The sequence below is a fragment of the Colobus angolensis genome, unplaced genomic scaffold (assembly GCF_000951035.1).
Source record: "Colobus angolensis palliatus isolate OR3802 unplaced genomic scaffold, Cang.pa_1.0 Scaffold515, whole genome shotgun sequence".
Classification (NCBI taxonomy): domain Eukaryota; kingdom Metazoa; phylum Chordata; class Mammalia; order Primates; family Cercopithecidae; genus Colobus; species Colobus angolensis.
In genome coordinates this window covers 595015-618650 of record NW_012118655.1, presented here as the reverse complement: position 1 = coordinate 618650, position 23636 = coordinate 595015, and the positions used below count along the sequence as shown (strand labels likewise).

At 46.4% G+C, this 23636-nt stretch overlaps 1 protein-coding gene across 4 annotated transcripts in view; it reads right to left on the bottom strand.

The window, feature by feature from the left end:
• The window catches only part of GALNT14 (polypeptide N-acetylgalactosaminyltransferase 14), a 228318-nt gene that overhangs the window by 70545 nt on the left and 134137 nt on the right, over positions 1 to 23636 (bottom strand). For 3 of the 4 annotated variants that reach the window (XM_011960559.1, XM_011960557.1, XM_011960558.1), the window contains one exon: positions 11264 to 11433. The exons of the other annotated variant lie outside the window; for it this stretch is intronic. In XM_011960559.1, coding sequence (XP_011815949.1) covers positions 11264 to 11433 — 170 coding nt within the window. The remainder of the gene's footprint in view (positions 1 to 11263; positions 11434 to 23636) is intronic. 4 annotated transcript variants of the gene reach the window in all.

Here is a 23636-nt window from a genome sequence, read left to right as displayed (position 1 = left end):
GCCTTCTACATAATGTGCCAACTCCAGGAGCAAGCAGCTCTGCTATTGCTGTGTTTAATAGGTCTGGGGCTTTCAGATAAGTGAGAAGACATGTCAAACCAGCCTACATGTGCACCTCAGGCTGGGAGAGGTCTGGTGACCTGCACTGCGTGGAAGGCATGAGAGGGTGGAGAAGGCCCGCATGAAGAAATGGACAAGGTGGCAATAAAAAGGGCTCTGATGCTCTGTGGGGCCCTGGAGTCCTGTTAGGAAGGGAAGTATGCGAGGGGAAAGAGTGATCCAGGGCAGGGGGAGGGGCGGCACTGCCGAGCAGGAGGGCTTCATGTTTCTGGAAATAGCGTCCAACTTACTTCGATCCTAAGCCAGTTCCTGCATGCTCTTACCGGCAGAAGTCTTTTCAAACCAGCTGACAGAGCTGGAAATGACCTTAATAAGCATCTCCGGCTTACTTCTCCCATCTTACATGGGAGGAAACAGACACTCAGGGAGCTGAAGGCATTGTTGGGCAGTATCTTAGAAAGGGTATGCATCCTCTCAGGCTCAGGACAGTTATTTTTTCCCCTTACTTTATCACGCTGCCTCAAAATACTGGACAAAATGGCAAAAAATAACCAGAAGAAAGGCAGGTTACTGAGGGGGCACTGAGAACCAGGCCCTCTGTGCTTGGTTCTTGACCAAAAGGCATAGACAGATGCAGAGAGAAGGGGCACAATGCTTGCTCGGGCATGCAAATGGTTCAGAAACTTACGAAAATGTGTGCCACTTCATTGATCAGCAGGGAGAGGCAAATTTAAACCACAATAAGACACCACTACTCAGCCTCCCGGCAGGCAAAAATGAAAGAGACAGACGATAGCAAGTGATTGATAATGAGGACTTGGAGCAACAGGGACTCTGCTATAAGCACTTCATTAAATATTTAATGGTATCTACAAAAGCTTCTAGGGGTACAGCCTACAGAAACACATATGCCCGTTCACCAAAAGACAAGTAGAAGCTTAATCATAGGAGCTCTAGCCATAAAAGCCAAGCTAGAAAAATCCCAAACGAGCATTGATAGTTGAGTAGATATAGAAATTGTAATATGTTCATATAAAGGAATACTACACAGCAATGAGAATGAACAAACTGTGTCTTGCAAAATGTGGCTGAGTTTCATGCACGGAACTTTGAGGGAAGCCAGATACACCAGAGTACATACTGTGTAATCCCATTTACATAAAGTTCAAAACCAAGCATTAATCTTGTAGATTAATTAATCATTAATCTACAGCTTTTGAAGACAGGGTAGCCATGAAGGATTCTGATGGGGCACGGGCAAAAGAGTGGCTCCTGGCAAACTGAGAATCTTCTTTAACCTGATGTAGACACTTGATGCAGGAAATAGGTGTGTTCTCTTTGGAAAAATTCTTCAAGATGTGCCTGCAGGAGGTGTGTACTTTTCCATATGTATGTTATATTTCAATAAAAGATTTCCTTGAGAAAAGATGAAGAGAGTTTCTGGTGTTGGGGCAGATTTTGCTTGTGCTGGAAGATTTCAAAAGCCACTGAACTGGAACACGGAAAGCTCATGAAATAGACAAAAGCTGCAGCCAAACTCAACAGCATTGTCTTTTCCACTCCTCCTGTGTTCCCCATAACATGGAGGAGAGCACCCCCGGAATGCAGAATGCAAATCCAGGGAATCTTCTTCGCCCCTCTTCCTCTGTACTTTAAAGACAGATAATTCAGAGGAGAGAGAACTGATACTACATTGCCCTTGGTGTTACTGAAACCCTGAGTTCATGGGCCAGGGCTTATTTTCAAGGCTAACTTAAGGGGTCATGCCTCCTGTGGAAAGTGATCTGTGAGGTGGGGAGGTACTAGTGGCCTGGGGAAGGGAGTAAGGTAGCTCCCACTTGTCCACCTGGGGGATTTATTCACTGGGGGCATTCAAGTTCCATGAGGGCAAACTTTCAGTCTGGCTTTTTGTTGTTGTTGTTTTGTTGTTGTTGTTGTTGTTGTTTTTAACTGGTCTATACCTAATAGTCTTAGACTCAATAACTTGTAGAATGAATTATTCCTCGCAAATATTTAATCCAAATCAGTTTTCCATCCTGGGCATTGAAAATATCTCTACATCTCTTTCCATATCTCTTTTCCCTGCCTCGTTCCCCAGGTAATGTGAAATGTAGGAGCAAACTTAGGGAGGGAGAAGGGAAATCTGTCTCCAGAACAAAGACCACTTGGTACCTTTCAAAGCCACACAAGGTTCTTCTTGGGTTACCTGCCTACAGGCATTTGGCCCAGATAGCAGAACACCAGATGACACTATTTATTGAATTAGATGGCTGAAATGTATTATTTTAGTACCTCCGGGCAAAGCTAAAATATAATAATCAAACTATCTTAATTAGGAAACCCAGAATCCTCATCTATCACCTCTTCTCTTTGCCCTAAATCACAAGTCAAACACACACACACACACACACACACACTTTCTCTCTCTCTCAGTGAACTTTAGACATAATAATAAGTTCTATGTTTGTGACAAGATAAAATAAAATATATGGACCCACAATCTGAAAAATTGATTTTGCACTTCAGCCAAGCACGGACTAGCTGTGTGACCCTGGACAAGCCCTCTAACCTCTCTGAGCCCGGATCCCCTGACCTAGGTGTGCGGTTAATCTGCTAGTCTTGCTGTTCTGCTCAAGTCTGTGCAGCCCACACTGGTGCTCAGTCTGGAAACCCAGCAGTGAGTCTGGGGATGAAGGACAGACTCCTTTTCCAGGCCCTACCAGCTCCTTCTCCCCTAAGACTAGCTCCTGCTTCTCACTGTTTCTGCCCTGCTTCAGAACGAACTCCCCAGTGGAAGATCCAATGCCCCCACCCTGAGGATGAAAATGCTTTCAGGCTAAGTTCCCATATCAGGCTCTGGCTCCCAGGCCAGCCGCCTGTTCAGCCTGCACTTTGTTTGGGACAGTTGTCCAGCCTTGGGGCGGGGGCACCACTCCTGCCTGGTACTGCTTTGCTCCTTCACACTTTGGCTTCCTCCTGGCTGTGGTGCTAGCCAGGAATGTGTTACTTAGGGCATCTCCCAGGGTTGCTGTGAGAATGAGGCAGTGACAGCGTGAACATGGAAGCATTCCAGGGTTTACTGAATAAACTCTAATCTCCTTATCCTGAATTCAAGACTTTGCCACATGTCCCCAGGTTATCTTCCAGAATATTCTCCCCCATTCCTCCCCTCCATCATTCCACACCCTAAGTAACTGGGCTTACTCCTATAAAACACTGGCTCTTCTATCTCCTTACATTTCCTTATGCTTTTCCCTCAACTTGAAATGCCTACTACCTGGTAAAATCCTACATGCCCCACTCACCAGCACACTAACTGCAGCCCACACCATCTCCTTCCAAAAGCCTCTGCCTCCCAGCCATGTGTAAATTCCTTCTCCTTCACAGGCCCAGCCTAATGCTATTTTGTCTTTTTCACAGGACAGCTCCTAACTCCTGTGCTGTGCTACATGGCCAAGATGGAAATAACTACACCCAAACCAGGGACAGGGCAGGAGCTGGGTGCTTGAACATTGAGGGCAGGAAATTCATGTATTAATTCCAACAGCAAGGGTATGGCCTTAACATAATCCACATTTGAACATCAGGAATTGGTCCCATGTCCATTTCTCCCACTAGGCCATGAGCCCCTGGGGAGTGCACACTAGTTCCTAACACAGGACTTGGCGCATGGCAATTGCTCAGTAAATGTGTAGAGTAAAGGCATGAGCAAATGAGTGAGTGAATGAATGAATGAATGAATGAAATGTACAATGCAAGGTCAACGTTAGCAGAAATTCACTAAGAAACAAGGTGCAAGAAAATAAATTAAGCTAAGGCAGCTTAGATGAATTCTCATCCGTGTTGTTGACTGGTTCCCTTTGAAGTCTGAGGAGTTATCCCTTTGGAAAATCTCCCAGAAACTCAAAAAAACAGGCACTCAAAGAACAGCAGGAGGGGCCTGCAGGCTCAGGATTCAAGGAAATCAGGCTACCAAGACTGGGGAGGAATCCTGACCCAGAGGCCCTTGCTAACTCCTGTGCTTTGCTATGTGGCCAAGACAAAACTAACTACACAGAAAACAGACATGGCAGGAGCCCCTGTGGTCGTTCCTCTCCTCTTACCCTGGCAAGATGGTACTGCAAAGTGCCCCAGGCTATGGACCCAGTTCTGCTGCAGAGCCACTTCCAGGATGTCCTGCAACTCTTCCTGCTGTTCCCTTCCTCCCCCAGAGGGGGTGATGCTCTGGAGTGACTCAGAGATCAAACTCAGAGATGCTCTGGAGTGAAGGCACTTAGGCCCACCATCAACAGGTTCACATCCTGTATTGAAAAGTGGCGCACGGGGGGACCAGAATGTCACAGAGGGGACTAGCTTGTTTGCAAAAGCTAAGTATCTGTGATGGGCTTTCCCTCCCCTCCCCATGGCTGCATGGTGTGGAATCACTAACGCTGTGCTGAGCTAGTGGAATAGCCTTGACTCTGAGGCAATATGAACATTTTTTATGCTTTGCCATTCCAGCTGTAAAGATTTTTATCCTATTACCGCTAAGTGATGAGTACAAGGAGAGAAATGATGATCTTTGGCAGCCATTCCAACTGAGTAAATAGAAGGAGGGAGAATTGCTACGAGAGGCTGGGCCACTGCCCCCTCATTTCCCAGGAGGAAAAGGAGCCAAGGAAAAATGTCTTCCTGGTGGGATGTATCAAAGTGTGGAATTTTCCCTCCAGGCAAGTGATGGGCGCCCCACTGTCTGAGCCATTTAGCACCGCACTGGACAAAGGCTGGGAGAATATGTGGAAGAAAATACACAGACCAAGCCAAGCCAGGCAGAGGTGACCCAATGAGGCTTCCCCAGGTAGAGCTTTCAGCCCATAGCTCACGAGCTCAGTCCACCCTGACCCCTGCTCTCTACAAGCAAAGCAACCCCATGATAGGCACTGCTAGTAAGCACACACACATGCTTTATCAAAATATTCCCTCTCTCCTGGAGGGGTGTGTCTCTATTTGTGGCTACTTGTCTGCCAGATGTTTCATGTACCACTTGGATAATGGCAAATCCAGCTGTTGTCACCAGAATGGGTGATGGGATGGAAGTGGGACAACTGGAAAATGAGGACTACTTGTTGGACCAGTCAATGCTTTATGTATTGAAATGTAATTGTGGCTAATAGTTCTCTATCGTATTAAAATGCAATTGCGGTTTTTGCCACTAAAGGTAATAGCAAAAAACGCAATTACTTTTGCACCAACCTAATATATAAATAGCAGAACTCCTCTGGACAATCATCTCAGACTCACTTCAGCCAGAAGTTGTCTGTTCCTTACAGTGAATTCGATAGTTAAAGCACATCACCTACCTCTCACCCCCAGTACATGTAGCCCCATTTTATTCATCTTCATGATCTCACAGGACTTAAGCAGTGACCTGGAAATGAAGGCTCTCCTCTGTGTTAACACAATTGTCGACCTCATGAGGGGAAGTTGGAGCTAGGATGTCCCCAGGCAAGCTCCATGTTTTGTTCAACTGAGGTGAGTGGGGGCCAGTGTATGTGTATATATCTGGAATGAAGAGAGTATAAATGGAAGAAAGGATTCATCTATAATTGTGTGGAGACTTGAGGAATGATGAAGCTTCGAGGTTAGTCAGTCCAACACCTTTATTTTGCAACTGAGAAACGAGGCTGAGAGGAGCAGGGATATGCTGAAAGCCACTGAGGGGTACCTTGTTCTCACCTTGTCACGTAGCCTGAGACTAGGGATGAGAGAACCAGGCTGCAGCAGAGACATGCATGTCTACAGGCTGATGACAGAGGTTTCCATCTCAGCAGTGAAGATCACATCAAACGCGTGTAAGGGGTGTGGTGGGCACGGGAAGGCCGTTAACCCCAAGCACGAATGAGCAGGGCATGCCTGCGAAGCTGTAGAACTTACCTTTTGAACCATACTGGATGTGGCGTCACTCAGTGCCCACTGCCAAGGACCCTGGAAATCCTGGGAAAGGCTCAAAGCCTGTCCCTGTCTTAGCTCCTTCTACTCCTGCTCTCTGCTATCTCACATTCCACATAGACTGGACTGTCTCTTGTAAAATATCATGGACTTCACAGGCGAAGAACTAAAAGAAAAATGGCTACTCGCTTCCATTCCAGATATAGGGAAATTAAGCCCCCAGGCCTCTCTAGGCTTTTTAAAATCACATGGTGCCCTGCATGGCTTGCTTATAAGGGGTCCACACCGCCGGTGCACCTGGGGATTCAATCAGCACAGCTGCCTGCTGGGCAAAACTTCTACAGCCTTCCTCCTTTCTCCCCCTCCTCACCCACCTGCTGCCTCCTCCGTCATGCAGCATCTTCAGATTTCTGAGCTGCTCACCCCAACACCCGCCCTCCTGGCAGCACTTGCTCTAATGCTCAGCTAATAGTTCTCTGTTTCAGGCGCTGTCCAAACGCATCCTATAAATCAGAATCCAATTACTGTGGTAAGAAAATTGGAAGCAAATTTAATAAGCTCAGACCCCTCCCACATGCGGTTTCTTCACCCTTCTTTTTTCAGTAATGAGAACTCTTTAAGGGAAAAGCATTTTTCCTTTAACTCAGAGTCTGTTCTGATTCCTTCTACGAGGCCCCTGAGGATCGAAGGGTGATGAGAAGGGGCTTCCTTTAGCTCCTCTTTTCCTCGCTACACATAAAGCAGGTGGGAGAGGGTGGTCAATTGCCTTTCCAGTCTTATCCTCCCTTTCATTGGTTCAACATTTATTGAATTCCTATCACACACAAGGAAAGCACTGTGGGAGATGCTCAGCGTGTTACCCCAGAAGGCAACTGATATCAGTAGGACCTTAGCTGCAAGTCATGATGGGAACACAGAGGAGGCCCAGCAGGGGCAAAGACTGTATCAATGTGATTGGGTATCCTCAAGGAACCAGAAGTCCAGAGTGGGCCAATGGCAATGGGGCCAGGAGTGACCCCACTATAGGAGCTTCTCAGTAGAGGTGACGCCAATTGCTAGGAGGATGGCAGGACATGGAGCCTGTGAATGAAGGAACTGGGAAAGGAGGGAGGGGCAAGAAGGAACCAGAGAGGCCAAAGTCTCTGCAGGGTCAGAGACAGAAGTCATGTCAGTGGAGAAATGGAGAGGGCTGTAGTGTGTGGGGAGGTGGTGGCCTTATTCCAGGGCCTCTACTCTCTACTCAGACCCTCAACCTTTTGGCCGCACCAATCCCACCTATGAACTTCACCTGGGTTACAAAAATAAGCCACAGGTACAAGCTGGTGTTCTGTGGTTTCTAAACTTGAGCCGGCATTAGAATCACCTGTAGCTCTTGCCGAGACACAATCAGTTCAGATCGCTTCACTCCACCCCCAGAGTTTCTGACCTCGTAGTTCTGCGTGAAACCTAAGAGTTTGTGTTTCTAACAAGTTCCCAAGTGATGCTGATGCTGGTGGCCTGCTGGTTTGGGGAACCAGAATTTGAGAATGGTTGTTCTAAGTCCCTGCTATTCAAAGTGTGATTCATGGACCAGTGGCATTGGTATGACCTGGGAGCTTGTTAGAAAGGCAGACACTCGGGCCCCATCTCAGATGTACTAAATCAGATTTTAACAAGATCCTCAGAGGGGTTCTTTGTTTGCCTATTTAAGTTTAAGAAGCGCTTACCTAGAGTAGTAGTTCTTAACCCTGGCTGGGGAGCTTAGAAAAGAGGTACTTCAGCTGGTTGGAATCTGGGTATCAGCACTGAAAGAAAGCACCCCAGGTAATTCTTGTAAGAAGCCTGGATTGAGAAATGCTATGACAGATGCTAAGGACCAGTACCCCACACTCATGGGGATTTGACACCACTCACTCCCATTTCTCTGGAATTGAACCTGACCTTGAAACCCACCTCTGTTCTCCTCTGCCCCCCTCACCGTCCATGACAACTTAGTGATCTTAATGCTCTTTCCTGGTACTTGGGGTATAGATGTGTGCTCACTTTGGGGGTTAGTTGTGTCTCTTGCCTGATCATCTTGAGTTTTCTGGCAGAGACCTCTCCTTCCATTCCTGGCCCTTCAGTATCAGCCTGCCCACATACCCTGTAATAATAGCAACAACTAGAATTTGAAAAATATTTTCTATTAGGTAGGTAAATACTTTATATATATTTTATTTGCTTTTTATAAAAACTGAATTAGGTAGGATCATTATTGTGATTTTTACCCCTATTTTCCAAAAGAGGAAACTGAGGTACAGAGAAGCTAGGCAACTTTAAGTTTACTCCTAGTCAGCAGCACAACCAGGACTGTAAATAGGGCAATCTGATCCCAGGATCAGTATCCTTAGCCCCTGGGCTGTTACTGCCTTCCATTCAACTCTGCTTTTACAAAGAAGGCTTGGCCTTGTCCTGTTGCTGGTGATGGGGATGGTAATGCATGTTTACATTTCATTTTTGAGAACTTAGGTAAAAAGCAGGGCTGGATTTACAGCAGAGATCTTCATTGCAATTTCATCCCCAAGGGGATGTCTATGGCAAAGTCTGGAGACATAATTAGTTGTCACGACTTGGGGAGTGTGCTACTGGCATCTGGTAGGTAGAAGCCAGGGATGCTGCTAAACAGCCTACAATGCACAGGACACCCTGCGACAAAGTATGATCTACCCCCAAATGTCAGTAGTGCTGCAGAGAATCCCTGGTCCCTAGAACACAGGTCACCAGCAGCATCAGCTGGTCAGATCTGAGGCAGACAGGGCCCAAAAGGCCAGGCAAACTCCAGGAATTGCATCAGAATGAAGCTGGGACACAACGGGGAGACTGGAGTCACAGAAGGATTAAGAGACATAGCTGATGACTCCAACCTACAGTCAAGGTTTCCCTGAGAACCAAGAGCTGGAAGTGGGAGATCCCGTAGACAGAAGAGCCCAGTTGAAAGAAGAAAACAGGGCTTTGCTGGCAGTCTTTAGAGCTCTCATCACCACAAGGGTGACACCAGTATGGTGACTAAACTTGGCTTGGAGATGGCTGATCCAATTTGGTGGCCCCTCACGGTGCTAGCCTGGGGATTTGCACATAGTGGGTGATCTATACCCCTAGATGGCTGCTGGTCCCATGTGCTCGCCCTCATTCTCAATTGCCTGACCTTTCCTTTTCATGCACATTCAGAGTAAGTTCTTTAAGTCTGAAATTCTCTGAGTTACACAATCCCAGCTCCCACAGGGCAAGGCTGGTGCCCTGAGGGAGATATATGGCTGATACACTTTCCCTTTTTGTCTTCCCAAAGGGAGTCTAAATTCTGTCTAAATCCTCTCTTCCCTTCTTGCTATAATCCCAGCAGATCACACTTTCTTAACAGATGGAACACACTGGGCTAGGTGCAAAGCTTGGAACTGGACATCGTGAGCTGGGCTCCTTGGAAACAGGCTCAGTTGTTCATCACCTACCACCACATATGCCCAGTCCTTGCAAAATGTTAGTTTCTGCCTCTAAATGGTAGAAGAAGGAAAGTGCAGAAACTAGTCCTGCTCGGAGTACCCCCAAGTACCTGCCTACTCAGTGAATTACTTGTTGCCTTCTTTCTGCAGGTGGGAGCAGTCACAGGTGTCTCTCAGGGGGCTGTCATCCAGATGCGCCAGCAACTTCCCTGGCTAGGAGACCTCCCTTTGCCCCTCAAGAAAGCCCTGGCCTCTAGACTCAGGACAAGGGTCCACCTGCCTAAGACCCAGTGGAGCTTCTCAGGCTCCTGTCTCCTGTCTGCTCCCTCTTCTCATCTCTCCTACAAGCAGTTTCTGCTCGGGGAAATATAATAACCTAACATTTAAATAAAATTATCTCAGATGCCAAGGAGTAGGACAAGTGCCCAGGAATTTAAACAAGAATAATACAAGACTCTGACTTTCAGATGCTTTCAGGCCAACAGAAGGGAGTAAGCAGGTATAGCCCACGCCCTGGGTCTCTGGCAGTAGGGGACTGCCAGGAACTGCTGCTAAGGCAGAGTCTCATGGGTCCCTCGAGGGGAGAGTTAAATTCACAGAAAGTCAGAGTTAGAAGAAGCTGTAATATCATCTAGTTCACCCCCCTTGCTATATTCATAGGGAAACCAAGACTTCAGCTGCTTTTGGCAATGATAGTGATTAATAAGGACTGGCTGAGTCCCTCCAAAGCATACACGCTGTAGAAGACAAGGTTTCTGAGTAGTGCAACCTACTTGGGGACATGGAGTCCGCCAGCCTTCACAGGGTACCAACTTAAGAACTGCCAGAGGAATCAGCCTCGTAAGTCATGAAAATTCTTGCTCTTCTGCTCATAAACCCCTGTTTCCACAATGTGAGTACCCATGGACCCAGACAAATATAAGAGGCTAAGAAGCTAACACCAGTACCACAGCCTCTCAGCATGCCAGTCTGCTATTTAAGGCTGATGCAAAGTCAAGTTCCTGCAGCAGACAAGAAAGGCCAACACAGGTCTTTGGCATTTCTGGGCCCCCAGTTTGGAGGCCAGGAGCCCGTGAGTGGAGGAGCTGGGGCTGAGATTGAACCTGATTACCAGATCTCACCAGGGTGCATAAGGGCTGCTATGACTCTAAAAAGGGTTGGTTGTGAGTCAGAAAGTCTTCACAAAGCCTCTTCTTGCTGGGAAACAAAGCTTTCTACCTAGCTCCAGGCCTGATCTCTGCAACCTACTGAAGGCATGGCCTGACTAAAGGCTGGCAGGATGGAGCTGTGTGAACAAGCCCCTCCACAGGCAGACAGAAGAACCAATGGCAAGCTGGCTCCTCTTCTCACATGGCAAAATGTCCAAGGGCTGGCACAGGAAGGCTCTCTCCCAGTCACAGAAGACATCGTCCACCTACCTGCCCCAGGGTCTGATCATCCTGCCTTCCCCTACTTTGGAACCCGGGCCTGGGTGTGGGAATCTGCCAGGGAAAAACAGGCCTTGGCTGTAGTGTTTTTGGTGCTCTATGGGTTCGTGTCAAATGATCCCTAGGGTGAGGAGCAGGTTAAAGTGAAAGAGGCCACCCCTGCCCCCAACCTCCTGGTGGGAATTGGAGGGTTTGGGATGGCTCTCAGCAGTAAGCAGTAGGCAACAAAGACAGGGTCAATCACCAAATCCAAATCCCTTTAGTGTCCAACCAGCTGCAGATGGGCCAACCCAGTTCTTAGCACTGGGCGCTGCACACAGTAGGCCCCAAATCAAGCCTGCTGTTGATCTCTTTTGACTGCGGGGGTAACAGAGTAGGAGGAGGAGGAGGTACCTCAGATGGCGAGTGTCCGGGATGGCCCGATTGCTGGAGATCCGCTCACTCTCCCGCTGGTTGAAAGCATACAGCTTATAGGGGTCGTCACCAACGCGCCACTTTTTGGCATTGAGATACCGCCGCTCATCAAACTGGTCCCACAGGTCGTCCCAGTCAGCGTCCGAAGGCTGTGCAACACGAATGGGAAGTCTGTGAGAATGGCTCCCTGACCTCCACTAGCCCCGGTCTGCTTATCAGTACCCGACCCCAGAGACCAGGCTTATAGTGGCAAGGTCTGGCTCAAAGATGGGGTCAGAGGCAGAACAGCAACAAACCATCAGCAACAATAAAAACAGAACGATGACAACAATGGCTGCCACCATTTTCTGAGCACTTCTATATACTGGGTGCTGTTCTAGGATCTTGACTCACACTACTTCATGTAGTTCTCAGAGCAATTCTATGAGAGGGATACCGTGCATCCCCTTATTATACAGATGAGATAACAGCCTGGAGAGGTAAGGACCTTGCCCAAGATCCCACAGTTAGGAAATGGCAGAACTGGAACTTGAATTCTAGTATCCCAACCCCGGAGGACATCTCTCCAGGGCAATTTGAGAGTGCTGGAGTGTGTATGTGAAAGTGCTGGCCCCACGGCTGGCACAGAGTTTCATGAATGACGGTCATTCCTCCTCGGCTGTAGAAGAGGCAGTGATGGGAAGGAAGGAGGAGTTCCATCTACAGTGGTGTGCTACTCACCGCCACCCTATCTGTTCCTTTCTTCCTCCTACCCAGGAATCTGGTATTTTTAAGGAGCATCAATGGGGTAGTGAGTAATAACCCTCACTGTATGTGGAGAGCACCTTAGAATGTGTAAGGTGGCTTCTGTATTCATGATCTCGTTTCATCTTCACCAAAACCCTCTGAACTGAGTAGGGAAGATGAAGTTCCAAAAGGTTTACTGGCTTGTCTGAGGTCACACAGGTGGAAAGTGGCAGAGCTCAAAGCAGAGCTCAGTCTCTTGGGCCCCTCCAGCAGAGGAGGCAAGGGAATGCCTCCTTGCCACAGCCCAGGCTGCCTAGTGTGGGTCTGCCCTGCCCACACCAGCTCCACAGCCAACAGACTGTTCACATAGCCAGCAGGAGGTGTGGACTTCAAGGCCTTGAGAACGTGGACACCTAAATTTGGTGGTCACTTCCCAATGCATGTTAGCACTCTCAGCCCTGGGGAGGAGCTGGTTTGTATCTAAAACAGCTCAGACCTTTCAAGTTCATAAAACATAAGACTCTGTGTTTCCAGGAAGAATGTGCTGATCAGGTTCTGATCTGGAACATGAGGGTTGGGGCTGGGGCTGACACTGTCCCCGAGGGTGGGGTGCTCATTCATGTGTTACTGACCCCGGTGGCCGTGCAAGTGTCTCAAGCTGCCTGGGTATTAAGGGCACTGAGCTGAGAGCTGCCCATCCCATTACTGAGTAGAACGCACCTCCTGCACTTGGGAAACCTGAACAGGGTGGCCCAGGGCAGGATCCACAGACAGCAGTGCAGGGGCTTGTCCCATGTGGCAGGTAAGAGGAGCTGCTGGCCAGTGTCCATGTTCATCTGGGGCACCATGGTGAGCTTATCCAGTAATTGATCTCTGTCTCTGTTATCTCCTTTTAAAACAGCATTCTCCTGCTAATAGCATAAAATGAAGCTTTGGAGACCAGAGATTTTTATCCAATAATTGATTTTATTAATGTCCTGTGATACTGTGGCTACAGAACATTCCAGAGGAAATCGGTGGGGGTGTGAAACCCCCAGCCTGTGCTTTGCAATGTCACAGCCTGATAGCTGTCATCTCTGCTTGGAACATCACCCCACGGTGACCTTGAAATCCCATCCTCATGGGAAGGGCCATAGAACTGTCTCCCACTGGCTCGCTTCCAATTTAATTCATCGCAATTTTCTAAATAAGTTGTGAGCCCTGACAGTGCTCCAAGCTAGGGAGGAGCGATGTGGAGCTGGAAGGCCTCTACTCTCGAGGGGATTGCAACGTTGCAGAGAGACACACATGGAGATGCCTGCAACACATCGCAAAGTGAGTTCAATTACATGAGCGCGATGACAAGGCTGTGAGAGCAGAGGAGTGAGGGGAACTGGGGACAGCTTCTTGAGTCAGGTGTCAAATGAGTTAGATCTTGAAGGATGAGTAGGGATCTTACTTTGCTTAAGGGAGGATAGAGAGGGGAAATAAGTATGTAGCAAAAAGCCAGATAAAAGGCAGTATATTAGTCAGGGTCCTCTAGACAAGCAGAACCAATGGTGTGTGTGTGTGTGTGTGTGTGTGTGTGTGTGTGTGTGTGCGTGCGCATATGTATATAGCCACGTACGCATAAAACATTTCAGTCAATGACAGACAGCATATATGACAGTGGTCCCATATGATTATAATACTGTATGTTCGTTATACCTTTTCTGTTTTGATATGCTTAGATACACACATACTTACCATTGTGTTACAAATGTCTGCAGTATTCAGTATAGGAACAGCTGTACAAATTTGTATGATAGCCTAGGAACAACAGGCTATACCTTACAGCCTAGGTGTGTGGTAGGCTCTACCATCTAGGTTTGTGTCAGTACATCCTATGACATTCACACACAAGGATGAAATTGCCTAATGTTTCTTTTTTTAGAGATGGGGTCTCACTCTGTCCCCCAGGCTGGAGTACAGTGGCTCAACCATAGCTTACTGCAGCCTCAAACACCTGGGCTCCAGAGATCCTCCTACCTCAGCTCCCAAGTAGCTGGGACCACAAGTGTGCACCACCATACCCGGCTCATTTTTTTTACGTTTTATTTTTTGTGGAGACGGGGTCTCCCTATGTTGCCCTGGCCGGTCTCATGCTCCTAACTTCAAGCAATCCTTCCACCTTGGCCTCCCAAAGTGTTGGGATTACAGGGACTGCCATACCTGGCCACTGCACCTTTCTCTATGATGTTATATATATATATATATAGTTTAAGTTGACACAGAAAAAATTTTATTATAAATAGGAATTGGCTTATGTGATTATGGAGGCTGGTAAGTCCCAGGATCTGTGGTGCTCACACTGGAGATCCAGAAAGCGCTGATGTTTCCAGTGGGGTCTGAACGCAGGAAAAGCCGTGTTGCAGCTCAAAGACATCAGCAGGAGGAATTCCCTCTTAGCCTTTTGTTCTATTCAGGCCTTCATTGAATTGGACGGGGCCACCAACACTGGGCAGGGCAATCTGCTTTCTTCAGTCTACTGATTCAAACGTTAATCTCATCCAGAAACACCCTCACAGACACACCCAGAATAACGTTTGACCAAATGCCTGGGCACCCTGTGGCCCAGTCAAATTGACAAATAAAATGAACCATCACAGGCAGGAAGGCCCAGAGAAAAAAAAATCTGTTAGGGAATGGCTAGCTCAGGAATGGTGAGGCCAGAATGAGGAGGACATGAGTGCAAAGAAAACTCCAGAATGCAAAGAAGACATGAGTGAAAGAAAACTCCAGAATGTAGCTGAGTCTGCCTGAAGCAGGTCATGGAGAAAACATCTCTGGCTACATGTGAAGGACAAGGAGACCAGCTGGGAAGTGGCCTCAGCCGTGTAGCCAGGTGGGAAGGGACATTGGAACTGGGGCTTTGCTGGGTGCCTAGTGGGTCATTGCCTCCTTGTGCTGGAGAGGCAGGTGGAGGGGCAGGCACGCATGACAACACCAGGAAGGGTGTGTGCAACTGACCTCTTGGCCTCACCCCACCTCTACTCTCTATTCATACCAGATAGAGGCATGGACCCAAGAGGGCCCGAGGCTGCTGGTTTCCCTACAGGGCAGTTGAACATCCCAGCATCCCTGGCTGCAGTGCCTTCTGGGAGCACCATGTGCTGTGAGCTCTCCAGAATTTTGGAACTCTGGAATTCTGGCCCCTAGCAAGCCAAAGCAGCAGCCAGGCTGGCATGAGAAATTGAAAGAAGTCACAGAAGGTGTCCTCGGAGGGGCCTATTCCCCTCAGATTGTCACGTGCACAAAGCGCAGTCATAGTTTGCTGCACTGAGACCCCCTGAGGGAGAACAGCCCATACTGGGAGCTGGGCTTTTCTACAACAATATCTGAATATATTAAATAATGGTGAAGGTGTGTTTAAAATAATACCACTACATAAAGAATAAATAAAATAAAATACCACTATTTCAATAGCACTTTATATTTTATAAAGCAGCTTGCACGTATGTCATCACAGAATCCACCCAACCCCTATTTGTGCAGGGCAGGATCAGTTTAGAGAGGTTAGGTGGCTGATCCAAGGTCACCAGCTGTTAAGTGATGGAACCATTGATTTAAACCTCCCAACACCAAAGACAGAAACAAGAAGAAGCAGCATCTCCTCTGCGAACGGTCCATAGGCAGAGAAAGACCCTGAGAGTTGGCTTCCAAGCTCTTCCATTCATGAGTCCCCACATCCAGCTTCCAAAGTGCCACAGGAGGGCACAGTGTGGGGTGTTCTGGCCGTACCATCCCAGGACACCAGCCTCCTCCCTGACTCTGCATAGGGCCTTTGCAGTACATTGTATCTATACTGTGAATTCCATTTCCTGGCTCATACAAATATCCATGAAAGCTTCTGAACACACATGTTCACCTTCCCACACTTCCCTGGTGCAGGAAGTGATACGTCCCTGGAAAACAAGAACAAACACCCAGGAGCTCCCAAAGGGCTCCACTCAGAACTGGGTCCACTCCTGCAGGGCCCTCAACAGCATCCATGGCCCCCAAGCAAGCCCCCGCTTCACTTTCTGACCTGAATGTATTCAATCTAGAGGGAATGTGTTTCAAAAGCATGATGCCACAAACAGACAACACAAACATTATCTTGTTTAAAGTTTTATTTTTAATTAACAAATAATACCTGTACATATTTATGGGGTACAATGTGATATTTTGTTACATGTAGACATTGTAGAATGATCGAATCAGGCTAACTAACATTTTTATTTCCTTAAATATTTATTTATGGTGAGAACACTGAAAAGTCTCTATTCTGGCTATTTTGAAATATGCAATATACTATTATTACTAACTATAGTTATTCCTCCTGTCTAACTGACTTTGTACTCTTTGACCAACATCTCCCCCAGCCTCTGGTAACCACCATTCTATTCTCTACTTCTCTGAGTTCGACTTTTTTTAGGCTTCACATATAAGCGAGATCATTATTCAGCCTTAAAGGAGCAGGAAATTCTGTGATTTGTGACAACATGGATGTATATTATGTTAAGTGAAATAAACCAGGCACAGAAAGACTAAGACATAATCTTTTCAATAGAAACTGTCTCATTAAGTCTGCCAAACCCCTGGCCAAGACCATTGCTTAAATAATCTGGCATCAAAAACTAAAGCTTGATGGCACATCCGTTAAGTTGCTTAATTTCTCTCCTCCCACCATGCTTCAAGGAGAAATCTTGAATTTCTTTTTCTCCTTCCTTCCCTGGGACTGTTTTTCTCCCTCTCACTTCAAGCAGATTATCTGGCTCTGAAATCCTGGTATCCCTCCCTTCTGTTAGGATTTAAAGCTGTTCTACATTCCCACTCATGCTTTTGTCTCTCTCCCTTCTTTCCTGAGCTTGGTACTACTAGTTCTCTCTTACTGTCCCAATTGTCTTCTTTTTCACCTTGAAAATGAGAAACTCTTTATCCCTTTGATACAGCTTCTATCCTACCGTGAACTGTGTCTGATCCTGAAGAGAACGTCTCAAATTTACCCTGTAATAAATCAGCTAACACCCAGGAAGAGTACTTACTATGTGTCATAACTATTTACATTTAATATTCACAATAATAGGTACCAATGTTACCTTTCCATAATTAGGGGTATGTAGGCACAGAAATAACAGGCCCCAAGTCCTGTGCCTGATATCACACAGCTTGTCAGTGCTGGAGGTGGGATTAGAACCCCGGCAGCCGGCTCCAGCCTGCATGCTCTTTGCCATTAGGCAGCACAGCCTTATCACAGCCTCACTGCCATTTTCTTGGACCATCTTCAAAGACTCACTATCTGTGCATTTCCTGTCATTTTCCTCAGCCAACTTCTTTCTTTGCTTCAGGCTATTCCTCCTTCAAAGGATGTCTGCACACCCTTCACCATCAGCCCCTCTACTCTTCACTCTCCTTGCTGAGAAACCCTCCTCCTCCCAGCAGTGAGCTTATTACTAACAGCCAGGGCCAAAAAAGGAGGTATTCTGCAGCTGGATTCCTGCAGGAAGGTGGGGATGTGCTGTCAGGTTAACGTAGAAGAAAGTCAGAGTAGAAAACAGTGATGTAACTTCTTATTTAAAGATGATATCGTGCATCTATCCATCCAATGTTGGAAGCTTCAGCATAACATACCACTGCCCCATGGACATCCCTCCTGGGTCCAGCCAGTGACACAGAGGTACCAAATAGCCTACTCCAACCTTAAAGAACTGTTAACTTCTAGATATGTCCTTCTTATATTGATCAAGAATCTGTCTCCTGGTAATATCTCCCTTTTGGATCTGGTTATGCCCCCATGGCCATTTGGTACTAGTCTTATCTTTGTCTTTCATAGTCTTCAAATATTTAGTGGCAGCTATTTCCCAGATCTTCCAACCCGTGGTACCATCATTGAGACTTGCACCTCTGAAAAATTAACACAGAGGAGTGTGAAACAGGTAACGAAGGGTCCTAGACCAACTGAAGTCAGATGGGTTCATCAAGGAATTCAAACACGGTGGAGACCCTCCCATATGTGTGCTATGAAAAGGGAGATATTGCCCAGCATAGAGGCTGCCTTTTATATCAATGTTTCATGAAGAGATGTTGTTCTGTGAAAATGCTGTGCCTATGGTAATGCCTGCCATTCAATGGGCACTTATTATGCACCAGACTCTATACCATATTTTATCAGGAGGAGAACCCTTTTCTCCTCACCCACCCAATCATATTTCCATGGAAGAGTTATCTCCTAAGAAAATAAAATATGGTGTGGAGCCTGGCACAGTCAGTGCAGGAGAACATGTAAAACCCTATCTAGGGCATTGCTGTGAGTATTGTAAACACTTCCAGGGTTTCTTTCCATCCTTTCATGCTCCTCTCCAAGGCAGACAAAACTAATCTCACTGGTTGGAGCTACACATGTTTTGCTGGTGGGCAGGACTCCTGTGTGGTACAGCCATGGCCTAGCCCTCTAGCATGCACTTCCACTGTCCAGGTAGAGCAGGTTGTCCTGTTCTATTTGTCCCTAGCTAGTGAGCACACACTAGGCTTGCCTTCTAGAAGCAAGCCTTCTATCTCACCCAAGTGGTTGTTTGAATACGTAGATTTGGGGTCTGTGCCACCATCTCTCCTTAAACTCTGAGTGTTCTGGTTCCTTGGTTTAGAGTCGAAGTGGGGATATAGGAAGCTCCACTTCATCCTCAGGCAATTCCACATTGTCCATCTCAGCTTTTACTCAAAGCCTTTCCTTAGGGTTAGAGGAGCTTGCTTGTCTCAGGTCATGAAATTAATAAAATTATTATTTGTTTCCCATTTGTTTGCCGATTCTTGTATGTGCCTCTGTATTGGTCAGGGTTCTACAGAAATTATCACCAGTAGTGTGTGTGTGTGTATGTGTGTGTGTGTGTGTGTGTTTACATGTAAATTGAGAGGACAGATTGATTGATTGGCTGATTGATTTCTAGGAAATTGGCTCATGTGATTATGGAGATACAAATCCAAAATCCTCAAAGTAGCCTGGAGACCCAGGGAACAGCTGCAGTCGAAGTCCTAAGGTGGCCTGCTGGCAGAATTCCTTCTTGCTTGGGGAGGTCAGTTTTGTTCTTTTAAGACTTTCAACTGATTGGATGAGGCCTACCCACATTATGGAGGGTAGCCTGCTGTATGCAAAGTCTGCCAATGTAAATGTTAATCTCATCCAAAAGACACCTTCACAGAAACAGCCAGAATAGTATTTGACCAGATACCTGGACATTGTAGTTTGGCCAAGTTGACATATAAAATTAACCATCACATATCCCCTTATCAGAACCTCAGAGGGAAGTAGTGAGTGAGGGGTACCTCAAATGAATTCTAGCCCCCACAAACTTAATACATAGTAAGAAACTATATCCCCAATTTTCAAATGAGGAAACTGAGGCACAGGGAGGATAAATGATTTGCCCAAGTTCACACAACTGATGTCTGTCTCAAAGTCTGTGCTGTCTTCCCTCTTTTCAACAGACCCAGTTTTAAGCAGCGGTGGCCTGGAGTTCTCATCTCCATGTAGCCAATCTTCTTCCAGGACCACAGCCTCTGGCTACCTGATACCCCTCAGAATGCCCTTGCCTTCCACTAGCTGGAAGCTTCTGTTATCTAGCACCACGGCAAACCAGATACTCCCAGGGGACTCTTCATGCTAAACCATAACTAGATTCTACAAGGGTTCTGATGCACTTATGGTCTTTCTAGAATGAAAATCTTCAACATGAAAGGAGTAGTAAAGCCAGGAAAAAAATACAGGATGCTGAAACTAGAGGTAGGGTAGTTGAATGATAAGCAGAGGTAAGATGTGAGGCTGCCCTCAGGGTAAAAGTCACTGAGAAAATAAACCTTGGCTTCCAAAAGGTAGAAAAGCTGAACCTGAGTCTTCTGTAACTAAGCCCAAGAAGGGGACAAAGTGGTCCAGATCAGTTGTACTCTGGCTCCCAGAAGAAGCAAATGTAAGTCCTATGTGGAGGAAAACATCTCCAATTTAGGACCCCAGAATTCCCACAAAGCTCATCAAAAGATGAAATCACCATACAATAATATAATAATAATACAATAATACAATAATAAATTACCAGACATACAAGGAAACAAGTCACTATAAGACAAGACAAGGCAAGTCTACTACATAAGAATCAGTAGAAACTATAACAGATTTAGATACTCCAAGGACTTTGGATACAGGAATACTAGATATAGAATAAGGCATAATTGTAGATAAAATGTTTAAAATATGGTATAATGTAACAAAACCATACTTGTACTCCCCAAATTTATACAAATAAAAATAAGTAAAATAAAATATGGAATAAAAATTAGTAAAGAACAAAAGACAAAAAATGGCTGGGTAGATTTGAAAAAGAACCAAACCAAACTTTTAAAAATAAAAGAATAATGATGGAAAGTCAATACCAAACAGGCCCAAGAAAATTGTTAATAATCTGCAAAGCATTTTCACTTGAATATCTCGTTTTTATTACCCCTATGAAGTAGCCAGGCTGGTTATACTGTTACCATTTCACAGATGAAGAAACCGAGGCTCAAAGAAGCAAAGGGGCTTCTTCAAATCATACAAACATTGAATTCAGGCCAGGCACGGTGGCTCACGCCTGTAATCCCAGCACTTTGGGAGGCTGAGGTTGGCAGATCACTTGAGGCCAGGAATTTCAGACCAGCCTGGCCAACACAGTAAAATTCCATCTCTACTAAAAATACAAAAATTACCCAGGCATGGTGGCATGCGCCTGTGGTCCCAGCTACTTGGGAGGCTGAGGCACAAGAATTGCTTGAAGTGGGGAGGCAGAGGCTGAAGTGAGCCGAGGTCATGCCACTGCACTCCAACCTGTTTGACAGAGTGAGACTCCATTAAAAAAAAAAAAAAAAAGAAGAAGAAGTGAATTCACTACTGAGACTCTAATCCAAGACTTTTCATTTCAAAACTGTGTTCCTTCCATATCACCATATGTTCTAGTCATCCATAAGACCCACTGTCAGCTAGTCATAAAATACAAAAGTATCTGCTTACCCCTATGCCTTTCTGTGGTCCAGCCAGTTAGGGAGTGACTTTAGTTTTCCAAGGCCAGCCAAGAGAGGGAGATGGTGCAACATAATCCCCAGTGAAATGCTAACATATCACCATATGCTCCCATCTCATACTGCTAATATAACTCCTACCTGCAGAGAATGGATGGTCTGGGAAGAGGATGACTGTCAGTGGCAGACATTCCCCACAGCGTATAGAACAAGTTCCAGTGAGGAAGGAGGGGCACCCCAGTCCTTCGCTTGCCTGGGCTCATGCAAAGGAAAGAGCTGGAAAATCCTTTTCCCTCACCGAGGGACTGCACATCAATTATGGATTATTAGATAAGATCTTCATTTTAATATTTCCTCCATGTATTATCACCTCTTCCTCTCACTGGAATTCTGTCTTGGGAGATATTTTACTGATGTGCAGAAATCTAAATTTAATTTATTATGATCTAACTCACTTTAGAAGCCAAATTACCCTGCACTGGAGAAGGATCAAGTCAATATCCCACTTGGCTTTCTATTTATCTTCTGTGGGGGTTTCTCTCCTTCTCTTTAGGATTCATTTTTATCTCAGGTGCTGGTAATAAATTTAAATTTTCCTCAGAATTAAGCAATTGCTCCTTCAATGTTGTAGTTTAATGGTTAGTATTAATTATATGAAAGGCACTCCTTAAATAGTTTGATAGATAGAATGGACATATAATAGACGAATAAAGGGCTATTTCTCACACCAAATGAGGTAGCACATAATTCAGCAGGGATGAGTTTACTTTTCTATTCTACCTCCTCCTGTCCCTTTTCCCCACCTTCCTCCTCACCCTCCTGCCTCAACAGCCAGGTGCCTAGAAAATATGTCTGCTAAGAGTTGCTCTGCTGTGGCATCTCTGAGCCCCCGGAGGGTCTGCCAGCCAGGACACCAAGCCTGGATCCCTCTTTAGTGTGGGAGTCTTTCTCCATTTGATTTCTGTCTCATTTAGTCTCTGACAACAAAAGCAACCACTGCCCAGCTCTCTCCTCCCCACCACTTCGCCCATAAACACTCTCACCACCCACATCTCAATTGCACTCCACATGCATTACAACTTTGGGGGAAGCTTCCAGCTTTCTGGAAAACGAAAAGTTCCAATAATTATTATAATTGCCTAAAAATTCCAACAGTGAAACATAATATAATTAACTGAATGGACAGAAGCCCGGTTTTTGTTTCTGGAATAGAAAAAAAAAAAAAACAAACCTCACACATTTGGACCTTCTATGGAGATTAATTTACTTACAAATTAGCACGAGAAGGAGGTGCCAGGAAAGTCTAAGTCAGCATGACTGGGGAAGCAGGCCTGGCTCCCGGGCATGTGCCAGGAAGTGTGAGCTCTAATGCTGATGTATCTGCTTCCTTCCTATCAACACCCTGTAAATTCCACCACCAAAGACTTAACCCAAAACTCCCTTATGTCGACGGGCATCCTGGATTGCTAGTCACTTGTCTGAAGAACACATCTCAATTACTGGGGGACATGAGGACTGAGAGAGCTGGTCCTACCCATACCCTTTATTTATTTTTTATTTTTTTATTTTTATTTTTTATTTGAGATAAAGTCTTGCTCTGTTGCAGAGGCTGGAGTGCAGTGGTGCAATCTCGGCTCACTGCAAGCTCCGCCTCCCAGGTTCACGTCATTCTCCTGCCTCAGCCTCCGGAGTAGCTGGGTCCGCAGGTGCCTACCACCATGCCTGTATTTTTTCAGTACAGATGGGGTTTCACCGTGTTAGCCAGGATGGTCTCGATCTCCTGACCTCGTGATCCGCCCACCTTGGCCTCCCAAAGTGCTGGGATTACAGGCGTAAGCCACTGTGCCCAGTCCCGCCACACCCTTTATTTCTGCATCTCCTTCTGTTTGTATTCAGAGACCAGAGCGGCAAGCTGGTCACTGGGGAGAAGACTCCGTATCCTCCAGCTCTGGTACCCAGGGAGCATGAGATCAAGGCGGGAGAGAGCCAGGTATTCACAGGGGACTCAGGAAAAAAGGATTTGGTAGACTGGGTGGAAGCACAGGAGGGTGAATTTGCCTATAACCAGGAGGCCAACCTTAGAAGAGAACAGGCACTGAGAACAGGAACCAGTACCCAGGAGAGTCCAAGGGGAGGGACTGGATATAGGTAGAGCAAAGTTGGAAGTGATTCAGAGAGGGTGGCTTCTCCTGGATGGAGCTGGATGCTGAAACACGCTGTCTCTGGTGTGCACAGTTGAGCCATCTTGGATGCAGGGTCACCTCATCAGATAGAGGACAGATCTGCAAGGGTGAGGCTGCAGCCATCTCAGAGACAGCAATAGGAGAGAAAGGAGGCCAAATCCTCCCAGGGTGGCCCCACAATGTGGCCAGAACAGCCTCCAACAGGACAGAGACAGGCCGAGTCAGATGCCCACCCCACTGAAAACCACTCAGAGGAAAATAACTCTAAAAATAAGTTTTGGATTTCTCAGGGGCAAAGCAGTTCTCCATCTAAAGGTCAGGCTTCTCTCTCCTCCTTAGCTCACTGTAAAGGACTAGAAAATATCGTAAAGCACCATCAGAAAGCTCTCTAGCCATAAGAA